General features: G+C 35.2%; 1 protein-coding gene across 50 annotated transcripts in view; it reads right to left on the reverse strand.

Moving 5' to 3' along the window:
* The window catches only part of Rims1 (regulating synaptic membrane exocytosis 1), a 426,672-nt gene that overhangs the window by 44,998 nt on the left and 355,327 nt on the right, over window positions 1–26,347 (reverse strand). For 31 of the 50 annotated variants that reach the window (XM_063226953.1, XM_063226950.1, XM_063226981.1 and 28 more), the window contains one exon: window positions 12,238–12,473. The exons of 11 other annotated variants lie outside the window; for them this stretch is intronic. In XM_063226953.1, the coding sequence (XP_063083023.1) occupies window positions 12,238–12,473 (236 nt within the window). The remainder of the gene's footprint in view (window positions 1–12,237; window positions 12,474–26,347) is intronic. 8 more of the 50 variants (XM_063226983.1, XM_063226979.1, XM_063226974.1 and 5 more) reach the window with 1 other exon arrangement.

A 26,347-nucleotide genomic window follows, 5' to 3' on the forward strand; every position in this document is an offset into this window, starting at 1 on the left:
ATTTCTCTGTGTGGTATACATACTTGCATGGTACTACATCAATTTCTAAGATCCTTTAGACCTCAGAAACTTTCTGGAACCTGTAAAATAGGAATAATTATAGCACCTTTTGGCTGTGTTTTGTGGTTTGGAGAAATTAATTCATGAAAAGTAATTAATTCCCTGATAAATTGTAACTATTCCTAATAGTTTTATCCACATGATTAACACATAAATACACATACATTTATAACAAGTTTATAATATGTAGTAATACTGCATGGGTTGTATGTATCTTTTTGCTTTTTTATGCTTAAAAATGTAGAAAATCTTAATAAAATAAATCAACCAATGTTATTTAAAAACTACTCTGTTAAATGAAGATGCATTAAAAGTGGTCATAGGAAATATAATCACATTTCTTATTCCATCTTTATCTACTCAAAACGTCCTGTGACAATCATTCTATAACTGATTTCATGCTGAAAAATTAACACAGTTAAGATAATTATCACCAGAGATGGAGTCTTGGTCTTATGCCTGCAACACATTCGATAAATTTACTTTGTTCCTTCAAATCCTGAGATAAAAAATTAATTATAAAATTTAATTCTATCTGAATGAATACATTTTTTATCAAGACAATCTAAACGTATATCTACATCTTAGACAAGCACAGAATTTATAGAGCAGAGCAAAGACAAGAACAAAAATAGAGCAGGTGGAGTGTGTTTGAAAATACTACCCCTTATTAGGGCATGTGTTCAGAGGATGAGTTACTAGCGCTCAATTGAATCTCTATTAACAGTAGTGAATTCCTAAGTCAGACAGCAACAGTAAATAAAAGAGCCCATGCTTACATTCATTTGACGGTTTTGCAGACTGGAGAATCATTTCTGGCACCATTATTTTGTGCTCAGGAAACAAAGACCATGAAACACTACATTCCTCAGGATACTTTTCTTGTGCTGTTAAATGAACCAAATAAATGAGGAGCAGATAAAGATTTTAGATTTGAGATTTCACTCCATAGTAGTTTCAGTTTCTGAATTTTTGAGGGGTATGTAGCTTTTGTTAAGAATATTTTGCTCCTAATAGCAACAATCAGCAGATCCAAGAGAAATTTACTATACTCTTTAAAGAAACGTAGTCTCTCTTTACAACAGCTATAATCTTATTTTTGTAAAGGTAAAGGCGGAAAGTTTTCATAAAGAGATATTAGTAAAATATATGTAGGAAACATTTTGGCATACTTGACTGGTTGCAAATAGAAATCAATCCTGTGTGAACATAAGACATCTCTTGGCTTGGGATGAATAAAGTGTGATTTTATGGCAGGTACTTACTCAAATTATTTTAAAATTTATTTTACTGGTGTGAGTTTTAAGACTAAAATTGAAAAAAAAAAGGATTAGCATGAGGGGATTTAACAGTTTAGACATTTTCTTGGCAGAATTATTTTTAGCAACAATGGTAATTTTAAAATCCTGAAATCATGGGAAAATTAGCTCAGTTAAGCATGATTCTTGGGGGTTCAGTGTGCACTGCCAATACTGCACATCAGATTAAAGCCAATTTTTAAAATTCTACCTCTGCTTTTATCTTGAAAAGTTTGTGATATGACTGGGAAATTCACAAATTCTTATTAACATGTTTCAAAATCAAACATTCATATGTCGCTCAAAATCTTCTCAGAATACTTGCATTATTGTAGATACAACCTTGTAAAATACTGTATATAGTTTTAATGGCACTACTGAATAGCTGAGTCCCTTGGTTATAATGAAAAAAATATTTAATTTTACCAAAGTAATTGCCAAAGTAAAAACAAAGTCTTTTAGAACCATATGCAGAATAACAAAAGAATATGATCATTGCCTTGGGAAATGGTATTATGAGCAAGTAAGAGAAAGCTGGGGCAAAGGATAAATTTTCTCCAAGGAGACCATTCACCCTGCAAAGAGTCAAACTAAATAGTAAACAGAAGCCCCAAACAGATGAATTTAAAGAAGTTCAAGAATCTAGACCTCAGGCTGGGGGTGTTACTTTGCAGTAGGGCACATGCTTAGCATGCAAGAGGCCCTAGGTTTAATCATCAGAACCACATTAAAAAAAAAAATGGTTATGGTTTATGCCAGATCCTCTGCCTCCCAAGTCTCATCCAATCATGGGCATAGCTGAAACTAGCATTCATGATTGGTTTACTGTCTGGCACTGGGATTGGTGGTATAAGTGCTACACCTTCCCAGGGGTGGAGCCAGATACAGTGCAATGGTGGGAAGAAAGCATATCTTCCTTTTTCTGTTTATGCTTGCGGTTTGCAGTCATGAATCACTGCCCCTCAGTCATATCATTTTGCGTTGGAGCCAACTGAGTATGGTCTGAAACCTCTGAAATTGTAAGAAATAAACCTTCCCTTCCCTAATTTTGGGCATCAGGTATTTTGTCTCAACAACAAGAGAAAAGTAACCAAGACAGAATCTGGCACCAGAGGAGTGGCATCGTTGCTGTGATTATATCTGACCATGTGGTTCAAGAGCCTGTGGGAATGGCTTGTGGGAAGACTTTGCGAAGGTTTGGAGATGTCGCCTGACAGAGTGACTTTAGAACAGCTTAGACTGTTCTGTAGGTGGGATTCTGGTCAGAGCTCTGGAAACCAGAAGGCTGACAAAAAGCCTGCCTAGTAAAGACCAGGCTTGGGAGGTTTCTGCTGGGAAGAAGGACTGCATTAGTTGTTGGATTCCACACAATGTGTGTTATGGCGTGGCAGAAAGTCTGTCTGCATTTTTCTTGTGTCCAGAGATTTTGCCTGAGACTGATTAATATGGCAAAAGAAATTTCTAGGAAGTCTAATGTTGAGGCTGGGGCAAGGCTATTGTTGGGCTTCTAGCCAGATTTATGTTGAGCATCAAGAGCAAAGAGCCTAGAAGGATGATTTAAAACATTGTGAGTTTGGCCAGAAAGCTGTGGTCTATAAAGATAGAGTTGAGGCCTTGATTTCTGAGAAGGAACTAAGAAATAAAAAAGATGGCCTGGGGGCATCCCAGGGAGCAAGGGGGTCTCTATCTTTTGCAGACTCAAAGCTGAAAAAGTGAAAGACTGCTCTGAGGAGAAAGCCACAGAGTGCTGTATTCAAGAGGGGTGATGGAGGCCACAGAAGTTTCCAAAATGGTGGCAGCCACTCAAGATTTCAGAATGGTAACAGTATAGACAAGCTGTTCCTCACAATCAGGTTCAGAGAGCTCAGAGACTCAGGGCCTCTACCCCTACAGCCAAGAGGGAGGAAAGCCTGGCTACTGCTCTAGCTCGCAGCACCCATGTTCCAGAGGGGTGATGGAGGCCACAGGAGGTTCCAAAATGGTGGCAGCCACACCAGATTCCAGAATAGTAACAGCATAGAGAAGCTGTTCTTCACAATCAGGTTCAGAGAGCTCACAGAGTCAGGGCTTTGAAGGGGCAATATGTAAAGCTGTGAGTGAGAAGCCTAAGATGCAATAGAAGTTTGGAAAAGCCAGGAATGTGGATCATCCAAGTTAAGCTGTGAAGACCGAAGAGAGTAGATTTAAGAAAAAATCTGTGGAGACTGAAACCCCCAGAAGTGCCATGGAGGTGGAGTCACTCAAGCCATTTGGAGCTTGCAACCAGATTGCTTCATAAGCTGAGTGTGGAACTCCAGGACTTAATTTTTGCTCTGCTAGATTTTGGTCTTGCTTTGGTTTCAGTGCTTTATATTCTCCCAGTTTTGGAATGGTAATGTTTATCTTGTGGTATTGTGTGTTGGAAGTGTTTAATTTTGTTTTCATTTGTACAGAGCTTGCAGCTAAGAGTTTGCCTTAAATCTCTGAGAAGACTTGGGACTTGGACTTTTCAGCAATGCTGAAACTGTTAAGACTTTCAAAACTCTTGGAGATAGACTAAATGCCTTTTATATGAAGAATGTACATGAGTTTTTTGGGGGCAGAGGTAGAATGTTATAGTTTATGTCAGATCCCCCCCACCCAAGTCTCATAGAATCATGGGCACAGTTGAATAGCATTCATGATTGGTTCAGTGTTTGGCACTGGGATTGGTGGTGTGAGTGCTACACCCTCCTGGGGGTGAAGCCAGCATACATTATAACGGTGGAAAGAAGGCATGTCTTTCTGTCTTTTCCTGTGGGTGCTTGATGTTTACGGCAATGAACCACTGCCACTCAGCCATGCCATTTTGCCTTGGACCCAACGAGTATGGACTGAAATGTCCAAAATTGTAAGAAAGAAACATTCCCTTCTCTAATTTTGAGCATCACGTTTTTTGTCTCAACAATGAGAAAAGTTAGACAAGAATCTAGATTAATAATCAAGAGTCTTGAGGAATGTGGTAATAGAATATCAATCTTAGGGCTAAAACAATCCAAGCCACAACATAGGGAAGCACAGTGGCAGATCCCTGCCTTGATTCCTAGTAGATTTTTAGCAATTACTTTTCAGATGATTTGCATTACCCAAACCAGCAAGAACTTTTTCTCTAAAGTGCTTTTACTTGTACTAATTAATTTATAACATTCCTTAGCCTACATCCTCACTCTCTCCATTTGTTCTTACCTCATTCACACTGAAATAATTGGGGCTTCTGAATCACACTTCTTTTTTTTTTTTCTTTTTTTTTTTTTTTGTCTTTTTCATTTTTATCGGTACCAGGGATCGAACTCACGACCGCCTGCTTGCAAGGCAGGTGCTTATGCCGCTGAGCTAAACCCCCAGCCCCTGAATCACACTTCTTTAACTTTCAGTATTCATACTGTAATGCACTCCTCTGCATTTGAACCACTTCTTCTTTTCTGTCAAACTCAGGGAAGGAATCATCCTTCCTTCTCTTTAAAAATAAAACTGCAGTCTTGAATTACCTCCTTTGTTTTCTGCAACTTTGTACCATTAATTAATTTTTGTTTTCAATTTCTTCCACTAGACATGTTTTCCCTACACTTTATCCTGAAAAACTGCTCAGATCTCTTTTATCCTGAGAGAAAAACAGACACACACATGCACATACACTACTCCAGCACTTTTTGAATGTACTTATAGTCTAGGACATGAAAAGTACTTAGGTCACTAGAATTGAAGAAAGTCTGATCATGCTTAATCTCTTTACTTCCTAATACTACACTTATGAAAAAAAAAAAAAAAAAAGGTCAGATAATTGGTCTATTTATCCAGTTTTCTGCCTTCCCCATCTGGACAGCCTTGGTATGGTGGCGGATGCCTCCCGCCCTATTGTAGACCTTTGGCCCCACCCCTCTGGGTTTCCATGTGTGATACCTTCTGTCCTAGCTGCTTCCATTCATAACAAAAGTCCTCTCCTGTTCCAAAGTTGAAGTGTGTGGCACGATGCTTAACAAGGGAGCTGTGGGCTGTGACTGAATGAGAACAGTGTGGCCCACGCTGAATCCTGTCCACATGGAGGTACACACCTGCTTTGCCCTCGCTGGTCTACTCAAACTCAAGATCAGGCAAAAATAGCCAGGCCCTAAACCTGAAGGTCTACACCTTCCTGTAGGACTAACTGGCTTTTCTTTAAAGTTCTTCCCTCCCTTGCGATTATTCTTCCCGCTCTCCATGCTTTCCTCCATATTCTTACTTCCTGTGTTGTTCTTGAGCAGGGCATTTCACCTTGTCTTCTGCAAATCCATCTTCAGGCCATTTCTTTTCCCCAGAGAACCCACTTCTTTCCATTTCCATAGTGATTTCGGCAGCTCACTGTATCCTAATGTGGCATTTCAGCCACCAGTCTCCAGCTCACCTCTGCACAGCCATATGCTCTTCCTCACTGATTTTCTGCACTGCTTCCCATTTAAGTTTCCAAGAACGTGAGCGTTCTCCTTCTTCTCTCTTGAGTGAAACTACCCCATTGAATAGTGAGCAAAGTCCCTTATGGTCTGTTAAGGCCTTGAACCTATGTCCCAAACTGCATTCATATGGGTAATGAAATACATGTTTCTCTTCCAGTATTTTCCCTCCTTTCCAAGTGCTTTTAGCCTTTTAATAATTTCTATAAAATTATTTTGATTCCTATCCTTGGAGTTTTGTAGGCAAACAGTGGTACACAGTATGTAGTGACTTCAGTCTCATAAATTTCTAAAGTATAAAACAGATGACGCAAAACATTCCAGATCACCAAGAAAAAAGGAGACTTTTGGGGGTTCTAAACCAAGAGCTGGGTGGAAGCTGTAGAGACCTAGGCCCTGCTCAATGCACCTGTTACATCACAAAAAGAAAGGAAACATATTATCAGGAAATTTATGTGATTGAACGATATCCTTTAGGTTAGATTCTTTACTCAGAGAGTATGTGGGTCTTTTTCAAGGTGTTCCAATTTTTCTGTTCTGTGAGCCAAGGTGGAATAGTCTTCTTTACAAATCGACACCTGTTTTGCTCATGGAAATAGCCCCCAAATTACCTTTGCAGCAAATAGACAGTGAAGTTAGAGAGCTGAATCTAGGAGTTTGACTAGGAAAAATACTGATGAACACTGAAATGCTACAAGACAATTTACAGTTAGAAGAATCATGAGTAGGACCTTGAGCAGAAGGATTAGGACAGAGGAAAAGATATTCTGTGGGGAAATATTAAAAAGGTACAGGATATACACTATCAAAGAAGTGCATAAATGATTTTAGTACATGCTAATCATATCATAATTGCCTCCAGATTATCTTATACTTATAAAATAGTTTGTAACATTTTCCATGATCAGAGCATAATCATCAAACCCTTCCAGTATGCAGGAAAAATATTATTTGGACAAAAAAACCACAGCTGTAAATGATATAACAGGGGACAATTTTACTAAATGATAAGAACTCATCTGTAAGTTCTGTACAACTCCTTTCCTGGGAGACTCAGATCCTTGGTGATTTGTCCTTGATGACCTCCTTTGCTCACACAGACATGGCACTGGTTTTATTATGTTTCACATTTAACTTTACATTATTCTCATTGGTTTGTGTATGTTTCATGTGTGTAGAATTTCATTGTACTGTGTCTGGCAGGGTACTACAGAATTACTAGTCTATGGATCTGTTTTACACCTACAGGTGTTTTCTTCATAACAGTTCAAAGTCCTGTTTAAAAAGTGGAGATGCACAGTGTTCATTCCAGCTCACATATGACCTGGAAGACCTGGGTTTTTTTCTGCTGAAGAAGGGCAACCATTTGAATTAAAGAAACCTTTCATAACCTTTTAAGAGTCACACAATTTTCTCTCCTATATCCCAGAGAAAGTTTTCATCGTATAATTAGTCTTCCCTCTTCCCCAGAAAGCCCTTCTTGGATAATCTTTCTGATTTATGTTTTTGAACTTAGGCTTTACTTTCTAAAGAAAGCCTCTCAGAACTATGTAAGTGAACACATCCTTTTCCATGCTTCCTCTGTTAACGACCTGACACTTGCATGTCTGTCTTTGTGAGACGGAACATTTACATGTGACTTGCTCTACTGTACTGTGATCCCTGGTGGCAGGAATAATCTCATTCGTGCCTTTATTCCTAGCTCTTCATCCTTGTCCGACACGGTGCCTACCAGGCACCAGTACATACATGTACTACCCACACAGAGGTTCAGTAAATATCCACTGTGCATGATTTCAAATTTTTCTTCAGAGGTTTTCTTTCAGAGATTAAAAAGCACAAGGGCTTTCTCAGCAGCCAGGCTGGGTTTCAGTGGAGGCCAAATGGTAATGCATGCTTGCAGTCCCAGCTGCTAGGGAGCCTGAAGTAGAAGGGTCGCTGTGGCACACATTCCAGGCTTGCTTGGGCAAAAGCAAGACTGTATATAAAAACCCAAACACTAACAAAACCAATAAATAAATTCAGCCCCAATCACTTATGATGGACTTGGGCAAACTATCCACCTTCTCTATGCCTTACTTTCTTCAACTTAAAAACATGAATAATAATGATCAGAAGTATGATGTAACCAAAAGCGGAGTCATCTTACATGAATATACCCGGCTTAAAAGTAGCTTCACAGTACATGGAAACCTTTGAAGAATTAAGGCAGGTATGTTAATTTATTCATTCAGACAAATGCACACTTGTCATTCTCATGATAATACTGTAATTTCAAAAGTGTATTTAAGGATTACTCTTCACAGATTTGTGAATCCTTCTCAAAAGTCCCTTTGTGTATTAGTAAAGAGAGAATTATTGCTTGTAGAATATCATGTAGTTAGTGCAGAGGATACATTCTTGTATTACAGATGTTAGTCTACTAAACCAACGTAAACCAAAATCTTTAACATTTTACAGCCTTGCCTTCAGGTTACACACAGGGTCCTTCAATTCCAGAATATTCCTGGCTCAAGAGCTTTTTCTAAATTTCCATCTCCCTCACTGCATTACACACCTTGCAATTGGATTCACTACTCTCTGTTCAATACATTTTTTAAGCTATGTTCTTGATTGGCTGACAGCATTAATTAGTATTACCACCTAGATCATTTTTTGAAAACAGCTTCTTTATGCCACTCTGCCAGTTAAGGAAACATACTATACTCTTAAAAGTTACTCCAACTTGCATTATGGATAATGTGGTATATGCAATTTTTTAAAAATTAGCATAATTTAGAATTGGCAATACTTTGTAAGAATATACATAGAATTAAACAACATGAAATTATATAATTTGATGTTTTAAATATACAATGAAATCATAACCAATCATGTATTTATATACACAATATTACATGTAAATTACATACATAATTCTCTATGCTCTTCAATTTGTTGGAATAGAATTTGGGACAAAGACCAAACATATTCTTTTGAGTATATGCACAGCTATAAAAACAAAAACAATATAATGTGCTTGAAATCTCTCATTTTCAAATGGAGCTAACTTGTATCACAGTGCCTCTTATTTTGCCAATTGTCTGTCATTGTGAAGGTACAACAGGAAGCAAATGTAATCTTCAGTCTCTTAGAGGTTGCTATAAGAGAAGCTCTTAATTGAAGTTTTCATTTTTTTATTAAATATAATCAAACATTTATAATAAAATACTATATTCACTGCACAGAATACCCAGCTTGTGTCAATCTATAAATAATGTTATCTCCCTCAAATCTTTGATAAACTAATTATAATATTTCAAAATCTTTCATAACTATTCTTTCACTTGCAGGGGCCACTGAAATAATTTTATCAGTCCAAAATTACAGGTTTCATTTCAAAGCAAGCATTCAAATGAATTATAATAATGTTTACTACAATGTTACATGTCAGAAGTTTAACTAAGGTGAATGGCCTGAAGAGAACATAGGCCAAAAATTTTTAAAAAGAAAGTCATCTATATAGGTTTCTAACTATAAAAAGTAGAGTATTACTTAAGGGTAAAGCTGGAAATTTAGACATGTGGAAATACCAGCTGGTCCAAAGGGTGACAGTCATGAGGAGCTTTTTACGAGGCATTAGAATGAAAGAATGTATTTTAGTGCTCAAGGAAGAATCTAGATTTAATGTGATTTGATGTTGAGATGTAGAAACTGAATCGGTAAAAACTGAAATGTCTGAAAACAAGAAATTTAGAACTTTGTTGAATTTCCACAGAAGTGAAGTATTAAAATTACTGCTGGAGGAAAAAAGTAAAAGTCATAAGCATAAGACTATAAGTAGGATTTCTACAGTGATCGTAATAGCCTACACTTCCACTAACAGTGGAGAAGGGTTCCTTTGCCCCACAGCCCTGTCAGCATTGTTTATTGTTGATTTCTTGATGACAGTTATTCTTTGTGAGGTGGATGGAATCTCAGTGTTGTCTTAATTTACATTTCTCAAATGACCAATGAGGTACCAAATGTATAAATATGGACCAAAATATATAAAAGGCATTGTAAAATAGGAAGAAATTGTTCAAATGAAAGAGGAACTGGGGAGGGGGGAGAAAACAAATGAGTTCTTAAATTTATCAGACACACATGTCTAAATATCACATTGTTTCTCTAGTGTGAGAAACTGAAAAGGTAACTAAATATGGACCAAAACATAAAAGATACTGGGAAATAGGAAGAGAATATTCAAATGGGAAGGAGAATAAAGAATGGGGAACAAGGAAGGAAGAAAGGGAAAAGAAAAAAATGATGAGACTAAAAGGAAGAAAATAGAAACAGAACTTTTGTAAATAAGGAAAGGAGGAGGGTTGAAGTGGGGGAACCATCCCTCTGATGAATGTGATCATTACATACACTTAAAATGTATCAATAAAATTAATCAAACTAAAATATTAAAATAGAATTAAAAAACAATAAAAGAGGGAGAAAAGCTAGGTTACACACTAAAGCATGTGGTGGTGAGGACACTTGCCTTGGAAGAATCAAGAATAAAACATAAAAATAGGTTATCAAATGAAAGTTAGAAGTTATGATGTAGAAAGACGTTCGTAAAATTTTACACTTAGAAAATTCACAAGAAGACACCCAGGGTAACCCATCATTTAATAGGCAAACTGAGCCATAAAAAAAGTTGAAGACTGCTTGTCAAATCATTGTAGGCCAGAATCATTTTGCTATGCTGCCTTCATAATCCAAAGTCCCTTTTGTACTCATGCATTGGACCTAACCTCTGAAAGCCGGGTATTCCCTGGAAGTTATTAACAATGCAACATTAGGAAAAGTAGCTATTAACTGAAAGTCCACACATGATCATAATTGGGACAAAATTTAAACTAGTAAGTAGAGGGGCTGAAAGTTTCCACAACAATCAATCAAATTTACTACCTACAAAGACATACCACAAGTATAGTTCCTATGCAAATCAAACCCAACCCAACTCAAACCAAAAATTCTTCATTCTGTTCAGCCACTGAGAGACAGAAAGAGATTGGGAAGAGAATAAAGATTCTCCTAAGCCTGCTGTATTTCACACAGGAAACACCAGGTGATATCAAAAAACATTACCATTTCACCACATCTATGTAATGACGTATTTTGAAGACTGGATATTGAAGCCTTTGCATATCCCGTCTTGCAGAATATGATTACATCAAAATCAGTAACGAGGAAGCCCCACCATAATAGAGAATGGAACAAATCAACGAACGCCTCCTAGTATTCCTCAAGAGGCCTGATGCTAAGGACAAACACTTTTCCTTTAAAAATGAAAAGCATAAGCTTGTCTTACTGCGGTGGCAAAAAGGCAGATCTATGACAGAAATGCTAGCTAATCTAGGTGTACTCTAATCCTATGATTTTTGAGACAAGGTTCTGTGCGGGGCATCTGCTGCACGTACTGTACTAGTTCAGTGTGTGAACGGCCCTACATTTCCCTCTTCTCAATATAGCTAGCAGGACATATAATTTAAAACAGGTACTTTCTGAATGCCAGGTAAGCAAGGAAAAGGATTTTATTAAGGCTTTCTCATATCAGTAAATTTTGTGACAGAAAAACAAGGCTGTTGCATTAAGGAACAGAAAAAGAAAACTGATAGATATGGAGGGGAAATGATGTTGACAATTTAAATTGGTTCACTACTTCACTTACCTTTGGTTTAACACAGACTATGCACAGTGACAAATTACATAATATGTATGGGCGAATGTTATGCAACTCTGAGCAGCGTTTGATTATATTTTATGACATAAAGCCCCTCTGCATTTGCTTTTTTTGTATATACCTTCAAGATACAAAGTTTTTAAGATACATAAGCAGCAGAAAATATGTGGCACACAGATTTGTTTTAAAACATTACTCTTTGCATGAATTCACCAGCCCATTTCTCTAAAATGTAACTGCTCCTGGGTTTTTACTTGCATTGAAACTATAACAAACACAGATTCAATTATATTCACACAGTACTTTGCAGACCATATTTCGAGTTGCACAACTGACCTTCTTTTCTATAAAAAATTAGAGATGGCCTAGTTTATAGGTGATTCAATTATGGAACATTTTGAAAAGGAGAATCCTGTTGCTTTTGTGCACATGAATCAATTTGGACCTCTAACACTTCTTTGCATTTCCTTTGCTTATTTGTAAACATGGCCTTAATGTCTGTTAACCTGAAGGGAAGTAGCTGATCACATTATAGATTAATGAATACCTACTTCAGAGAGCTGCATGGAAAAGAAAACCATACTTTTAACGGGTTTCCAGAGACAGAAGAATAAACTTTCTTGGCAAGGACGAAGAAAACACAAAGTATGATCCTGCCACATGCTAGAGCATGAAGATCAACCCTTGTCTCTCCACCAAGAACTTGAGATGTTTACGTTGAGTTCACTCAACTCACCTGTTTGGCTAAGTTGAGATGTGCTTCTACTTCTTCGAGATACAATGGCCACCACTTTGGCACTCAGGCTGGATCTCCGTTTCTTTCCACCGGCTCCCACTGTCCCCACGGCTGTGTCTGACTGGCTGCCGTCGTTATGCTCCAGCGTGTAGATCTCTCCGCTCATGCTGGTGCTCTTCATGATGGCTCTTCCTGAGCTTCCCATCCGTCTGCCTTGCATTTTGGGGGTAAATGAACTATATTTACAAAGTAAAAACATATATGCAACCATAAATCACAGGTCAGCAAAACCAAAACACTAAATCTAGCTTATTTTTGAAATAATTCCAGGCATATTTTTTTAAAGTGGAAAAACCAGATGAAGAGTAATTATACAGTTACAAATACTTTAAGATCACATTACCATTCTCCATTTATTTAGAAGCAATGTCTTAAAAAATGACATTTCAACAGAGTAGTCTCTAGATTTTTAAAAATACAGTAAAAAGTAGCACTATCACTCCTATGAGGTAAATGTTATCCAATGGCCTTCTTAAATTTGCTCAAAATATTTGCAAAAAATAACTTACATGATCCTTACCACACATGTCTATATAGACATGTATGTGCTAATACAGAACCATTTATCAGTAACAATGACACTTAATATGTAAGTCAGAATAAATCTTAGTATTACAGGAAATAGTGGAATTGTGCATCATGTTTGTGAAGTATGATAAACGTTCCAGTTATCAGGAAAGTAGTATCTAGTAAGTTCAAAAAGACAGAAGAGCAAGACTGGGAGAACTTAAAAGCTATGAAAAAAAAGACACAAGACTAGTCTTTATTATCTTTCATGGATTAAGAATTGAAAATTGGAACTTCCATTTGATAGGAATGATTTAGAAGTTTTAGTTCTTAGTGACATTTCTTCAAGTGGTCTACCTCAAAATCTCAATAACAGGATTTTTTTTTTGTTTTATTCCAATAAGCTTATCAATACAAAATTTAAGTCATTTACATATCTCATTATTTTGTTAGATCTTTTATGTAGTCTCTTTTTCAAAACATTAATGAGGACAGAATTATATGTTTGGTCCAAAACTGATGCTTGTGGAATTGATTACTTTCATAGTAATTTACCTGCAGAAATCTGATAGAGGATCTCCAGAGATGCTGAGATTTGGTAAATTTTTCAGTCTCCTTGCCCATCCAAAATGAAACACTTTCAACTTGGAAAATAGTAGTCTTTTATCTCTCATCAATCTCAGCACAGTTCCCTCAATAATTATTAAAAACCTCTCTGATTACTTTTCCCGTTACAGTAACACATGAACTAATTAACAAGTACCTTCTTTTTTTCATTGCTTCTACAAATTTGGAATTCTATTAGAGTTGAACTTGCATTTTACAGTTATTTCACAGAAAGCACAGCACTGGAAATATGTACAATGTTTTTTAAGCTATGAAGTTTAAGAATATCAGGAATGTCTTTTATCATCTTTATACACTAAAAATATTTAAAATGAACTGGAAAATTTCAAACATCTTTATGGATATTTACTGATAGCAATGCAATGTAAGTAAATTTTGAGACATGATTCCCCCTAAATGTGTTTAGATGCTTCAAGTCATTTTCACACAGATGTATCTAACTTCCTCAGGCATTTAGAATATTTATTTGTTTTTGATTAATTTTTATTGCTACATATTTGTAATACATAATGATTACGTTCATCATGGGGGATTGCTACATGTGCATAACACATTTTAATTCTTTTTATATTTTCTTCCCTTCCTCTACTCCTCCCTCCCTTTATCTGTTCATTTTTTATGCTGTGATTTTTTAATTTGAGCAACTAATTCTAAAATAACAATGTGTAATATATTTATTAGTGTTGATTTGTTTTTTAAAATTATGTATTATTTCTACCTTTATTTTCTGCTTTGCTTTTTAAAAATAAAGAAAGATAGAGAGAGAGAGAGAGAGAGAGAGAGAGAAAGAGAGAGAGAGAGAGATTTTTGCAAATGGGAAGAGGCCCAAGTTATTTACTTATTTATTTATTTGGTATCAGGAATCAAAGTTAAGACCTTGTGCTTGCCAGGCAGGCACTGTGATGCTAAGCCGTATCTCTGGCCCTAGAATATTATTGTGTTCAATGAGAAACTGTTAAAGCATTTTGAAATCTGTCGACCTAGGAATCTCATCGTCAGATTAATGTAGCCAATTGAAAGTCATGACTTTAGCACAAACATACATTCTACTTCCCCTTTTCTTCGCCTATTTTTTTCAGTTACACTTCTTGGAAAACAATCCCTCTCATTTATTTTTCCAGAATCCTTTAAGATGCATCTTGGAGCCTTATAAAGTTTGCCAGAGTTTCTCCATAATCATCACGACTGTTATCTCCCAGACCTTTATTTTCTACTTCGTGAGTAATATTAACATTCTGATATTATGTATCAGTATGAACTTTATGCATTACCACATTTGCTATGGCACCTTTACCACTGCTGAATGATTTATGGGTAGTATGATAAAACTGACCTTTACAATTCAAATAAAAAACACTGTCTTCTTTGATCTTCCCTTTCCCTCAAACTATGAACTTTTTTCCTAAAAATTTCAAATGTTATATATATAACATATTCAACTTCTGAATTAATGAGTCAGGTTTTTCTGTACACTTTACTAAAACTAGTTTTTATCCAAAGTCTCTAACCCAGTGGAGAGGAATACACAGTGTGTCATGGCCTTACTGACATAGAAATTACCCACTTTTAATTTTACCTTCAAGACCACACCATTTTCCCAAGGATTGTGTGTGCACACATATGTGTGCATAGTTAAATGCAAATCCATCTATTTTTCTATTTATATAGACTGTCTCAGGTCATCCTGAGAACTAGGTTGTAATTTTGCTGGCTTTCTCTTTAATGAGCTACTTAAACCTTCAGCACTTGCCGTGTGTTTTCTTCTGATAATCATGGGCATTAAACTGGCTAGTGTAAAGCACCTACTAAAGATGCTTAAATGAACTTAACTAAAATGTGTTGCACCAGAAGGGCACTTTTGGACGCTCTAGCTCGGAGATGCTTTCTTGGCTTCTACAGTTAATGTTTATGTTTTTTTTCTAATTCTGGTTTCCAATGTGTGTTTTGTTTCTGTTTCCTTCTGGTTCTTATCCTTGGAGCATTTGGCTCTGATTTTGCTTTGCTTTTCACTAACAATGCATTAACTAGTGGCAGCAAAAAAAGGGAATCATTCTGCAGATGAATTTCTGTTGGATGACAGATATCAAAATTGCATAGCAGATGCCAGAAAATCTGGTTTGTTTAGCTTTTGTATGTCTATTTTCATATCTCTAGAAGCTCATATCACTCAATTAAATGTCTTGGGCACAATGAAAAACAAAAAACCAATCCTGCAAAGTTTAGGGTTAGACTTGCTAATTTTGATCTATGATTGAGTAATAAAACTGAAGATTTAGTTCTCCTAACTAGTAGCAGTTTTCTCAGTGGGTAATTAAAAATTCAGTTACTTTGTGCATAACCTAGAGATGCTACTGGATATCAAAGTACCTTACATTAATAGAACTACTGTCTTGACTGATCTCCACAGAAAAAACAAGTACCTTGATGATTCTAAAGGAAGGGAATCATAAGAACTCATAATATAATTCATAACATAAGAATTTCTAGTGAAGAAACTGTATATTTTCTAATTCTTTGAATATATAAGCTTTTCATAAAAATCTATTCTTAAGAAATTTCTAAACTGGATGAATTTTCATATAAAGATCTAAATCCACAAAGTGAAAATATCAAAATAGTTTGATAATTTTGCCTGAACAACTTCATGAAAACTACAGTAAGGTTTCCCTTCACATGTACTATATTGTCTCTAATAATAAAAAAGTAGTAACCAATGTTGATGGACATTTGCAGAGATCAGAACCCTCAGCATTTCTGATGGATATATAAAATGATGCCCAGTGCTCTGGAAAATAGCTTTGCAGTTTCACTGAACTGAAATCTAGTAAAACATACAATTACCATATGATCTGACAATTTCATTGAAAAGTTAAAGACAAAGTTAGCATGTGACTCAGCAGTTTCACAACTAAATTTATACTCAAGAAATCTGAAAATATATTATCTACGCCAATACACATACAAATGGTCATATCAGCATCATTCATAAGTCACAAAGTAGAAACAATCAAAATATTCAATCAGCTGATGGATAAGTAAGAATGGTATACCCACAAAATGGAATATTACCAACATAAAACATGAAAGAAATATTGATGTCACAACATGGATGAATTCGGGAACATATGTGGGGGAACCAGAAATAAAAGCCTACCTATGCTTCAATTCCATCTAATTGGAATAGCTAAACGTGAAATTCATGAAGATTGAGTATAAAACAGTGACTGAGTGGAGCTAGAGGGAGAAAATTAGGGTAACTGCTAGTAGGTGTGGGTTTTGGGGTGTGATCTTTAAAGTTATGTAATTAGCTGGCAGTGATGAGTGCCCAACATAATGATACTACCAAAGCATGCTGAACTGCAAACTTTAAAAGTGAATTTTATGGCACGTGAACTTCATCTCAATTTCAAAAACAGGTTTATGTCTTTTCTCACATATTATTAAGGTGGCAGATTATATAGGATAGGCACATAAGTTTGTTTTATTTATTAAGATTAAGGATAGTTTCCTCATGGACAGACAAAGTTAATCTGAAATCCCTTCCTAAATATCTATATTGGTTTTATTCAATGGATGAGCTAAAATTTATCCCAGTAAATTAAGTAAAATGACACAACTACACTGAACTATAAGTATGAAAAAAAACCTCTCTGATATCAAGAGTAATTAAATTGGTTAGTGTGTAATTCATGTGCAGAACACACACACAGCCTGCACCTGTCTAGTATTTCTTCTATGGCTTCCATTATATTAGATCTAGAAATAGTGAAAAGGGTCTACTCTGAAAGTTAGCAGAATTTTACAAACTTCACACAGATGAGTACAGGAAGTGAAGCTGCTGGCGGTAGTTAATAGTGGTTAGTTCACAATGTAAATTATATAAGTGATTTGGTACGGTATTAACCTCAAAATGGAAAAGACAATTAAAAACTTATACATATTCAAACAAATTGAAGATGTCATCATTAAGATAGGTAATTATTTTACAAAATTGTTAGAAAAATACTGATAATTGAACACTGACTTGTCATCAATGGTAAAATATATGCTGATTTCAGAGATATTAAAATACAAAAGATATTGTGTATTTTATAATAAATTAAGCAATGGAAATAAATCCAGAAATAAATGTCACAGAATAATTTTTAAATGATAAATTCAAAAGAAAAGTACAAGTTCCTTTTCCCCATCATAGACTAAAAAGACTTTCAGTTACCAAGAGATACACAAGTGATGCATAATATACGACAACCAAATTATACTGCAATTGTTTTATTATTCCAGTATGAGGTGGCTGGCACATAACTTGGAAAAAATTAAAAGACACGGGCCTAAAACATCTCTTTCTGAAAGGATGTGTTCAACAAAGACATGAGGGAAATCTTCAGTGTTCTGGTCTTACACACATCTTGTTAGTTTGTTTCTAGGTCTCAAACTTTTAGATTGGCCACACTTCTGATTATATCATATTGATGGCATTATGTAAACTTAATTTCCTAAGGTTTGCTTCTGATATATAAAACTTTTTAAAATAATAACCTTGCATGTAATGATATTGCTAAACTCATTTATAATAGTTGTTATGAGAGTTATAATAGTTGTTCTGAAGGTTGTTCTGGGGTTTTCTACATTAATAATCAGACAAATTATAAAAATGACAATGTTAACTCATTTCTGCTCCTTAAAGCTTGGGTTTATTCATTTCTTCTTGCTACACTGGCATAGTGCAGGCCCAATGTTGGTTAGGACTTTCTGACCACAGCTGAAGAGAGATTTTGTGAGTGGCCTTTATGCTCCAGCAGCTATCATTTTCTTTTGCAAGCAGAACTCTGTTTGCATTTTTGGTAGAGCAGGTCTGTTATGCGTGAATTCTGAGATGGATCCATCCATTCATCCATTCATCGTTTCATCCATCCATCCATCCATCCATCTATTTGTTGTCCAAAAAATATTTTTGTTGGGAAATCATTATGAAGCATACAAAATTTGACTGAAGCTTTTTATCTTTGATTCTAGTATTCTGTTAGTCATTGAATTGATTTTTTGGGCTTTATAATATCTCATATAATTTCAACCAAGTTTTATACTGTGCTGAGGATAATATAGTATTTCTGTTTAATCCCTGAGTCTCTTTTAAGAAATTATTTTCTCCCATCTTTTGTACTGTAATTGCGATATCACTAGATCATTTTCACACTCACAATTATAGGATTTTTATAGGTTTTAATATTGTAATTTGACGTCTTCTTCTATCAGTTTTTACAAACTCCCAGCCAGTATCTCAGTACTCAGGCATTGCCTCTGACCTTCCCTCTCCATGGGTCCCAACTGGATCCTTCTACCATGTTCCACGTCTTTAACTGTCTCCTCCACCTTCTCTCTTCCTTTTCCTCTGTCCACTGGTTTATATACTCTCTACATACAAGCTACATACAATCCTGTTTTGCTGTTTCCAATATGCCATTAAAACTACTTTAAATTGTGTTTCCACTTGTTAGTTTTAGAATTATCATTTACTTTTTAAATGGAATCCAGGACTACTGAATGCATCCACTTTCTGTTGGTTTCTTGGACATATTAATCATGGATATTTTAAAGTCTCTATTTGAAAACTCTTTTGTTGCTTTTCAGTTAGTCATTTTTTCTCTTAGGTAAAATTCAAAATTCCTAACCCTATCTATAACACCTGCACACAGTCTAGATGGTTAATATTTTCTTCAAAAAGGGTAATTTTCATAGGTGCATTTCATCTTTCTTTTATGCAGAGTTCAGTTTAAAGCTCTAGCGGAATGTCAGTGTTTGTTCCAGGAGTTTGGCCCTTCTGTGATTTGTACAGGAAACCGAAGGTGTTTATCACGTCCCTCTAACACTGTAGAACTTTCAGTCTAATATGTATCTTCCTAGCTCACAGCAGTTAACGGGGTGTCGCTGCGCAGCTCTTTAGCCTCCCAGCTGCTGCAGGTTAGATTTCTTGGAATCTTTCCATGTGGATACATAACTCACTAGCTTAGAGAAATATTCAGCAAATTGTGAAGCAATCATTCACGATTTCTGGCTTCTCTAACAATTTCTCAAGTGAGACATCCACATCTTCAGCTTAGCAGGACCACTGTCTTTGGCTTAGGCTGTTTGCTTGACACCAAACTGGAAAGCATCTGCAAGAGGAAACTGGGATCAAGATGGCACTTAGCACTTACTTTGTATTTTCCCTTCTTTCAAAGTGTAAAGCTCATCAAATTTTTGGCTCTTTTGTTACTCTCAAATGCCTTCAAATGGTTTTTGTTGTTTATTGCTCTCTCTTAGCTTTCGCAGTTTTATACTTGGAAATGCAAATCTGATACAAACTATACTGTCATGTCAAGAACAATGAAATAATTTTCTTTGAAAAAGGGTAAAATGATCAGACTGGTCATGTTGGCCACTATCTGCATATGGAGAGCAGTGGCGACACATGGTGTAAATGTGTCTTAGCAATTTATTTTCCAACCAACTAGGTAGAACAGCTTCACTGACTACACCATATCCAAGCCACTGAGGGTCCTGCCTCAGCACACAGTGCAAACATGCTTGTGTGTTTCTCGTGGAGTCCATGCCAGGCAGTATTCTGAGACATAACAGACTATTTTAGAGTGTTCCTGGGCTAAAATTTGCCTGCTTCCTGCGTTCTATTAGGCACTGTTGACTGGCTTTCCAAGGCTGTGGCATTTAGTTTAGAGAACTCTTCCATCTGTCCAATATTTGCTTCAAGCAGTTTCATTCATTTTAGGCTAGACTACGTTTAATTTGAAACTTATTTTTCTATATTTTATTATTTAGGGACATGGTTATTTGAGTTTCATATTAGATGAAGTTTTTAGTATTTTCTAACAAAATTAGAAAAGTGTCGGGTATTTGTAATCTTTGAGGTCTATTTATGAGGTAAAATCAATAGGACTGGATGACTCACTTGAACTTGTATTCCCAATGCAAGTGATACTACCCATGATTAGCGGATCTTGATGGAGGAACGAGAGGAGACAAAATTAGAAAATGTAAGATTAGTGATCTCCTGAAAGTTTATAGAAATAGATACAGTGAATTTATGGTATTAAAATTTCATGTGTGGACTGCAATTAGGAGAAGAATATCTATGATTTCCTGAGGGTGTTGATCAATTTATTTATTTATTGTTTTTTTGAGACAGGGTCTCACCATACAGTTCCAGCTGGCCCATAACTCAGGTATATTATGCATATACCTATTTGAAAATTGAACACTATACCTGCCACTCTTCCTCACAGATGTGTGTGAGGAAAAAATAAAGCTTCAGAACTTTGGTGAGTATAATTTAGTTATTACAAGCATAATATGAAGTATGAGTTATTTTATACTCTAGAATTCATCCATAAATATTTTAGAGGCCAGATGACTACCCTATAATATGGCACAACATCTTTCAGAATTTGAATTTTGATTATTACTATTTAATTTTTCCATTTAAATTGGACTTAACAGTGAGCTGACTGCATTTAAATGTTGGCTTTCACTCTGGAGGCATTCAGCTTTATTGTCTCGGAGGTTTTTAAGAGTTTTTCCCATGGGATGCAGATGTTACAATGAACTTAACATCTCGAAGATTTGACTTAGAGAGGGGGGTCTGGGGAATAATGTCCACTTTAAAAAAACCCGACAAGATGAGCATAATACTCAAGATACTTAGATTGCAGGATTCCAATAGCTTCAACTAAAGCAAACATACTATTGTTTGCTTTATATATCAAAGTTTGTGAAATGGCTTAGTTTTAGAAAGTGGGATACATACTTTTGCTTTAGAAAGCACATCTTTCAAACCAAAGTACGGCACAAAGAACTCTAGTGATTTAATTTCCAGGGAAAAATGTCAAATGTGAGAACCAATTCCTGTTCTTTAATTATTAACTATTCTGATTTCAGAGAGTAATGTAATTTGGCTGAGGGATTGTAAAATATATAGTTGTTCAGTACATTACAGTAAGAAACAATTACCACAGTTTCAGTGAAAAAACTACCGTAAAGGCCTTAATCATTCTATTCTCCTGCTGCACATTTTGTTCCACACTTCCTGTTTGCAGCAGATGAAATGCATGTTATTGCACTTGAGAACTTTAACTTTACATAGAAGGACACAGATTATATGAAAGAATACATTTATTTCCAAACTCATTGCTTTAGATTTTATACTTAACAGGCTTTATTCCATTCTTGGTATCTGTTTAATTTTCAGGACTATGATAACATGTTTAAGGCATCATCACTTTATTGTTTTTTTGTTTTGTTCACTGATAAAATTATCTTTGAGTCCCGTTTCTTTACACATTTTAATATGACTACTTTGCTCTTCTGGGTATCTTAAAGCATATGCCTGATAAACGAGAATGAATAAATTAGTATTTGTTAACTGAGAAAATATTATGTTATGTTAACTGAGAAAATATTAACTGAAAAATATTATCAGGATGGTTAATCAAAACCAGAGACTTCAAAAGACCATCCTTGTGAATTTCTTATAGCAAGTGTAAATTCAGGTATTACACAGGTTATGGTAAAAACTATGGAGAGTAACACAAAACAGGTGAAGTCTGAGAGGCACTGGTTCATGACAAAAGGATAGTTTAACCATTCTAAAAGGTAAACAGCTGCAGAAATGTGAATAGCTGCCTACTGAATGAGTATTTAACATTGAAACCCACGTTCATGCCTGGGAGGTCACTAAATAATGAGTTACTAATGGACAGAATACTGCTAACATAGTTAGTAGTCATTTCACCAATATGAAAATAAATATACTCTTCCACCACCTAAGACTTCCTTAAGGCCATCTATTTTCCTCTTTCATCTTTGATGTTTTACAATCATCACATGATTGTAATCTCTTTTATCTCACATAATGTCTTTTATCCTTAATATACCACAAATTGGTTACATTAAGGAGGTTTAATGCTCTGTTAACTACCAAGTGTAAAAGAACCTCAAATTGTTATGAAGTAATCAAACTCAATTGAAACAAAAGATATAAACTATAGGAATGTATAATACATACAATGTGTGTTCCAATGTGTTTTAAAATTCCACGAACAACTTTTTTCTTATTTTCTCCCCAAAAGTAGAAGTAGTCACTAAAATCTAATTATCATTTCCACAAATTAATTCACCTTGAAAAGATATTCCTGGTTTGTTTTAAATTTGGAAAACTTTACTTATCATAACTGACCATGTTCATTGTCTATTATACAGCAAGTCATGAAGCTTCTCAGAATTTAACTAAACATGTATCTATATGTTAAATCTGTAATAACGTGGCTTAGTATAAAGGTAAAAATGAAGATGATGGACCAGTTTCAAACAGTTTTGTTTCACTATGAAGTAGTCTTCAGGGTTTACAAGGAGAATACACATAGGAAAAGATACTCACCTGCCCCAAAGGTTCTGCAACTAGCTATAATCAAGACTGCTATGTAACATGTTTGCAGCTCAAGCAATAATTCGTAGCATCACATGGTATACTAACCTAGATATGTAATGCAGTAGTTGATTCCGTTACATTGTAATACATTAATGTATTTGCCATACTGCTGTAATATTTTCAAAGAGCATTTGGGCTGTTCTTTCTGTATCTTTATAGCTTTAATCCAATCACAGGTAAATAACGGAAATAGCTCATTAACCTTGATTAGTAAAGCTAAGATGGTGTTATGAATAGAGACATTAAAACATAACTGAAATATATTTTTCTTTATGGCTTTCGTTGTATGCAGATTCATCTTCCCCTTGTCATCTAATTTGCATATTTCCCAGTTCCTTTTCAGTACTTTTGTAGACCTCAGCAAACTTTGTTTTCCATAGTACAATAGGCAAGCATGAAACACTTGTCTGGATAGATAAAATAAACTCTCTTGCTCACTCCTCAGCACATTTGATGTTAGCAATTAAAATAACTAGAAGCATGTCAAGTTTTATTTATTATGTGCATTAAAACAGCAAGTGATTCTGCAGTTAAATTAATACAATTACAAAACTTCAAATACAATTTTTAAGTGTTATTTTGTATTTCCTTTGAACTACTGTGAAATGAAGGGCATGTGAAATTATTCTTGCAATATTTTTCAAATGTAACTCATGTTTTGCAGAAGATACTAACTTTCGTATTTACTCTCTAGTAAAATCTGAAATATTAGAAGTTTTAAACTGTACCATTTAAAAATACTCCAAATGCATAAAAGAGCATTTCTTTCTGTGTATGCTTACTATTTTATATCTCTACTAATGGTCAATGTCAACTTTTAGTAAATTTACATTTGCAAAGTAACTATCCATGGAGGAAAATTCTTCTATCAAAACTGCTTACATTTTTCAAATTATGTGTGTAGTGAATAATGGTAGTCGCAGTGGGGGACCAGTTCAGTGATACTGTGCCTGCCTAGCCTCGTACACAAGTCCTGGGTATGACCCTCAGCACCACACACACACACACAAAAGGATAATTCATAATAATGATAATACTCTTTCAGAAAGTAATAAGAGACTAAAATCTATTTGCTTTTTGAGTTTGATTTCTAAGAAATCCACCAAGGTATAGAATATCAACTTTGGTAAAACTGAGAAAACATAACTTACAAATTTGGAAAAGTTTTAAAAAGTTCCTAAAATTATATGATGGCTAAGTAATTTTATGATTATGCTCATATTTACCTTTAAGGATTTATTTTGTTTAAAATCCCTGAAATTTTTCTGAGTTGAATGAAAGAGATATATGAGTTTTAAAAATGCTCATAGCAATTAAAAAAAATTAGCTCCTTTCTGGGGTGAATATCTTCATTAGACACAAAAATAAAGACAGATAATTTATATACACCATGTAATTACTTCTGATTTTATTACATGTATATTTTTGTTATCACTATTGCCACATATATTAATACATACTGTGTCTATTTTGGATTTGGATGAAAAAACATTTTTTGAGGAATATTTAAGCTAACACTACATTCAGATGAAAAGGTACATGCAGATTGAATCTAAATAACTAAGACATTTAAATTTATGTTGATGCTTATTATCTTGAAAGACAGCTTATTTTATATTATGAGAACCATCCTTCAGTTTATGAATGGTTTTTAATTCTCTTTAACATCTTTTAAGACAAATTTCTAATTCATTCTATCTGTAGAAGTCTTTTACCCTAATACAGATGATATTATATTTCTTTTCCAACTACAGAGTTCCTATAAATTTAAACTGAAAACCTGAAAAATGTTTTGCACCATTTTGAACAATCTATTCTACCAAGTGAGTGGGCAAAACAGTTGGATCTCTTCCACCAGGGCACCCTTCCTCTGGTGGGTGCCCAAGGAAAGGAAGCTATTTTTCAGTTCACACAATCGCCCTTACATTGCCTCATAGTGGCCCTGTGTCGTATCTTTCCTGCAAAGATTAATTCTTCAAAAAAGTAATGTGCAGGGTAAATCATCAAGAGGAAAATGTAGTAAGCAGTGTGTAGAAAGCACTGGGATTTTAAGTGACTACACACAATGTTGTTAAGTAATAAGAATAAAATCACAGCAGATGGTTTCCTCCCACATTCACTCCTGAGAACCTTGGATACTAACTTGATCTCCAGGACATTAATTACTGGCTTTAGGGGATGCTCAGTCCTTTCATTGATTCCCAAAATAAAAATTATACAAAGAATGATTAATAAAACACTTCTTATCATGTAACAATCTGATTCAAGACATACTAAAGGAATTTGAATATAAAAATAATTTTAAGCTATTAGGCACATAATTTAGATTATATGGCAGAAGTATTATACTTTAAGGTAGTTTTAGGAAATAATAAATTCCTTACACAGGAAAGGAACACAAAAATTTGCTACTTTTTCTCATGATATAGAAATACTCCATCATCAAAACTGATCTTTTAATGGTAAACATATAAGACCCACAATGTTAGTTACTAAAATAAACAAATGAACAGTGTTGTATTAACAACAGTCATATGTAGTAGAGTTAGCTTTCACAGTAGGAGACATTATGAGTATTCTGATTTTTTTATGACATTTGGTGTTCTTCCCAATCCTTTCCTGGGCTTTTACCCCAGGGTTGATGATAGAAATAAACTAGCTCTGTGGTGTGTGTGTGTGTGTGTGTGTACGCGTGCATGTACGGACACATGCAAACACATGAATGCTTGTGTGCTAAGGGGATATGTAGGGAAAATGTGTGTGTAAAAGATAACTAGCCTCCGCGTACCAGAGACTTTGTGTCTGTTTTTCTCTGTCCATCCCTGTTTTTTGAACATCAAATGAGGACCACATATGCACAATCACTGACATTAGGTATGGGATTACAAGAAAAATAGCTCTTATATTAGCTTAAGGAAAACTCATTTAACCATTAGCTTTAGCACCTAAATTTATATAATCCATTTACACAAAACAAACTCTCAGTTCTTGTGAGTTTCAGAAGGGAAGAGAAGTGGGACACAGAAAAGTGAAAAAGAAAACAATTTATCATTAAGAAACTCTTTATGCCTTTTTTAGATCTAGCCCTCTCCCCAACACATTTACCAAATAAAAAACAGCTGATGAATCAGGAAGCATGATCTCCTGTCTTTTGCTTCTCATCAGGACACAGCTCACTTGCTGTGGATCAGTTTACTGGCATTTGCCTCACAAAGCAACTGGCTGCATTAATGACTGGTGGCCTTCCACACCCTTTGGGTAAAGTCATAGTCCCCCTCTGGTCAGGGGCTTCAGCTTTCTCTGTTCTTTGTTCTCTTTCTAACACACAAACAGTTGAAATTGTTCTTGCAGATTACCAAACTCTGAAATTGTTAACAGTATGATGACTGTTTTCAATTTTCTTCAAAAGGTAAGAATCCAGGTGTGTAAAGAAAC

This window comes from Cavia porcellus, unplaced genomic scaffold (assembly GCF_034190915.1).
Source record: "Cavia porcellus strain 051 isolate PalLab524CR breed Dunkin Hartley unplaced genomic scaffold, mCavPor4.1 scaffold_16, whole genome shotgun sequence".
NCBI classification, from domain to species: domain Eukaryota; kingdom Metazoa; phylum Chordata; class Mammalia; order Rodentia; family Caviidae; genus Cavia; species Cavia porcellus.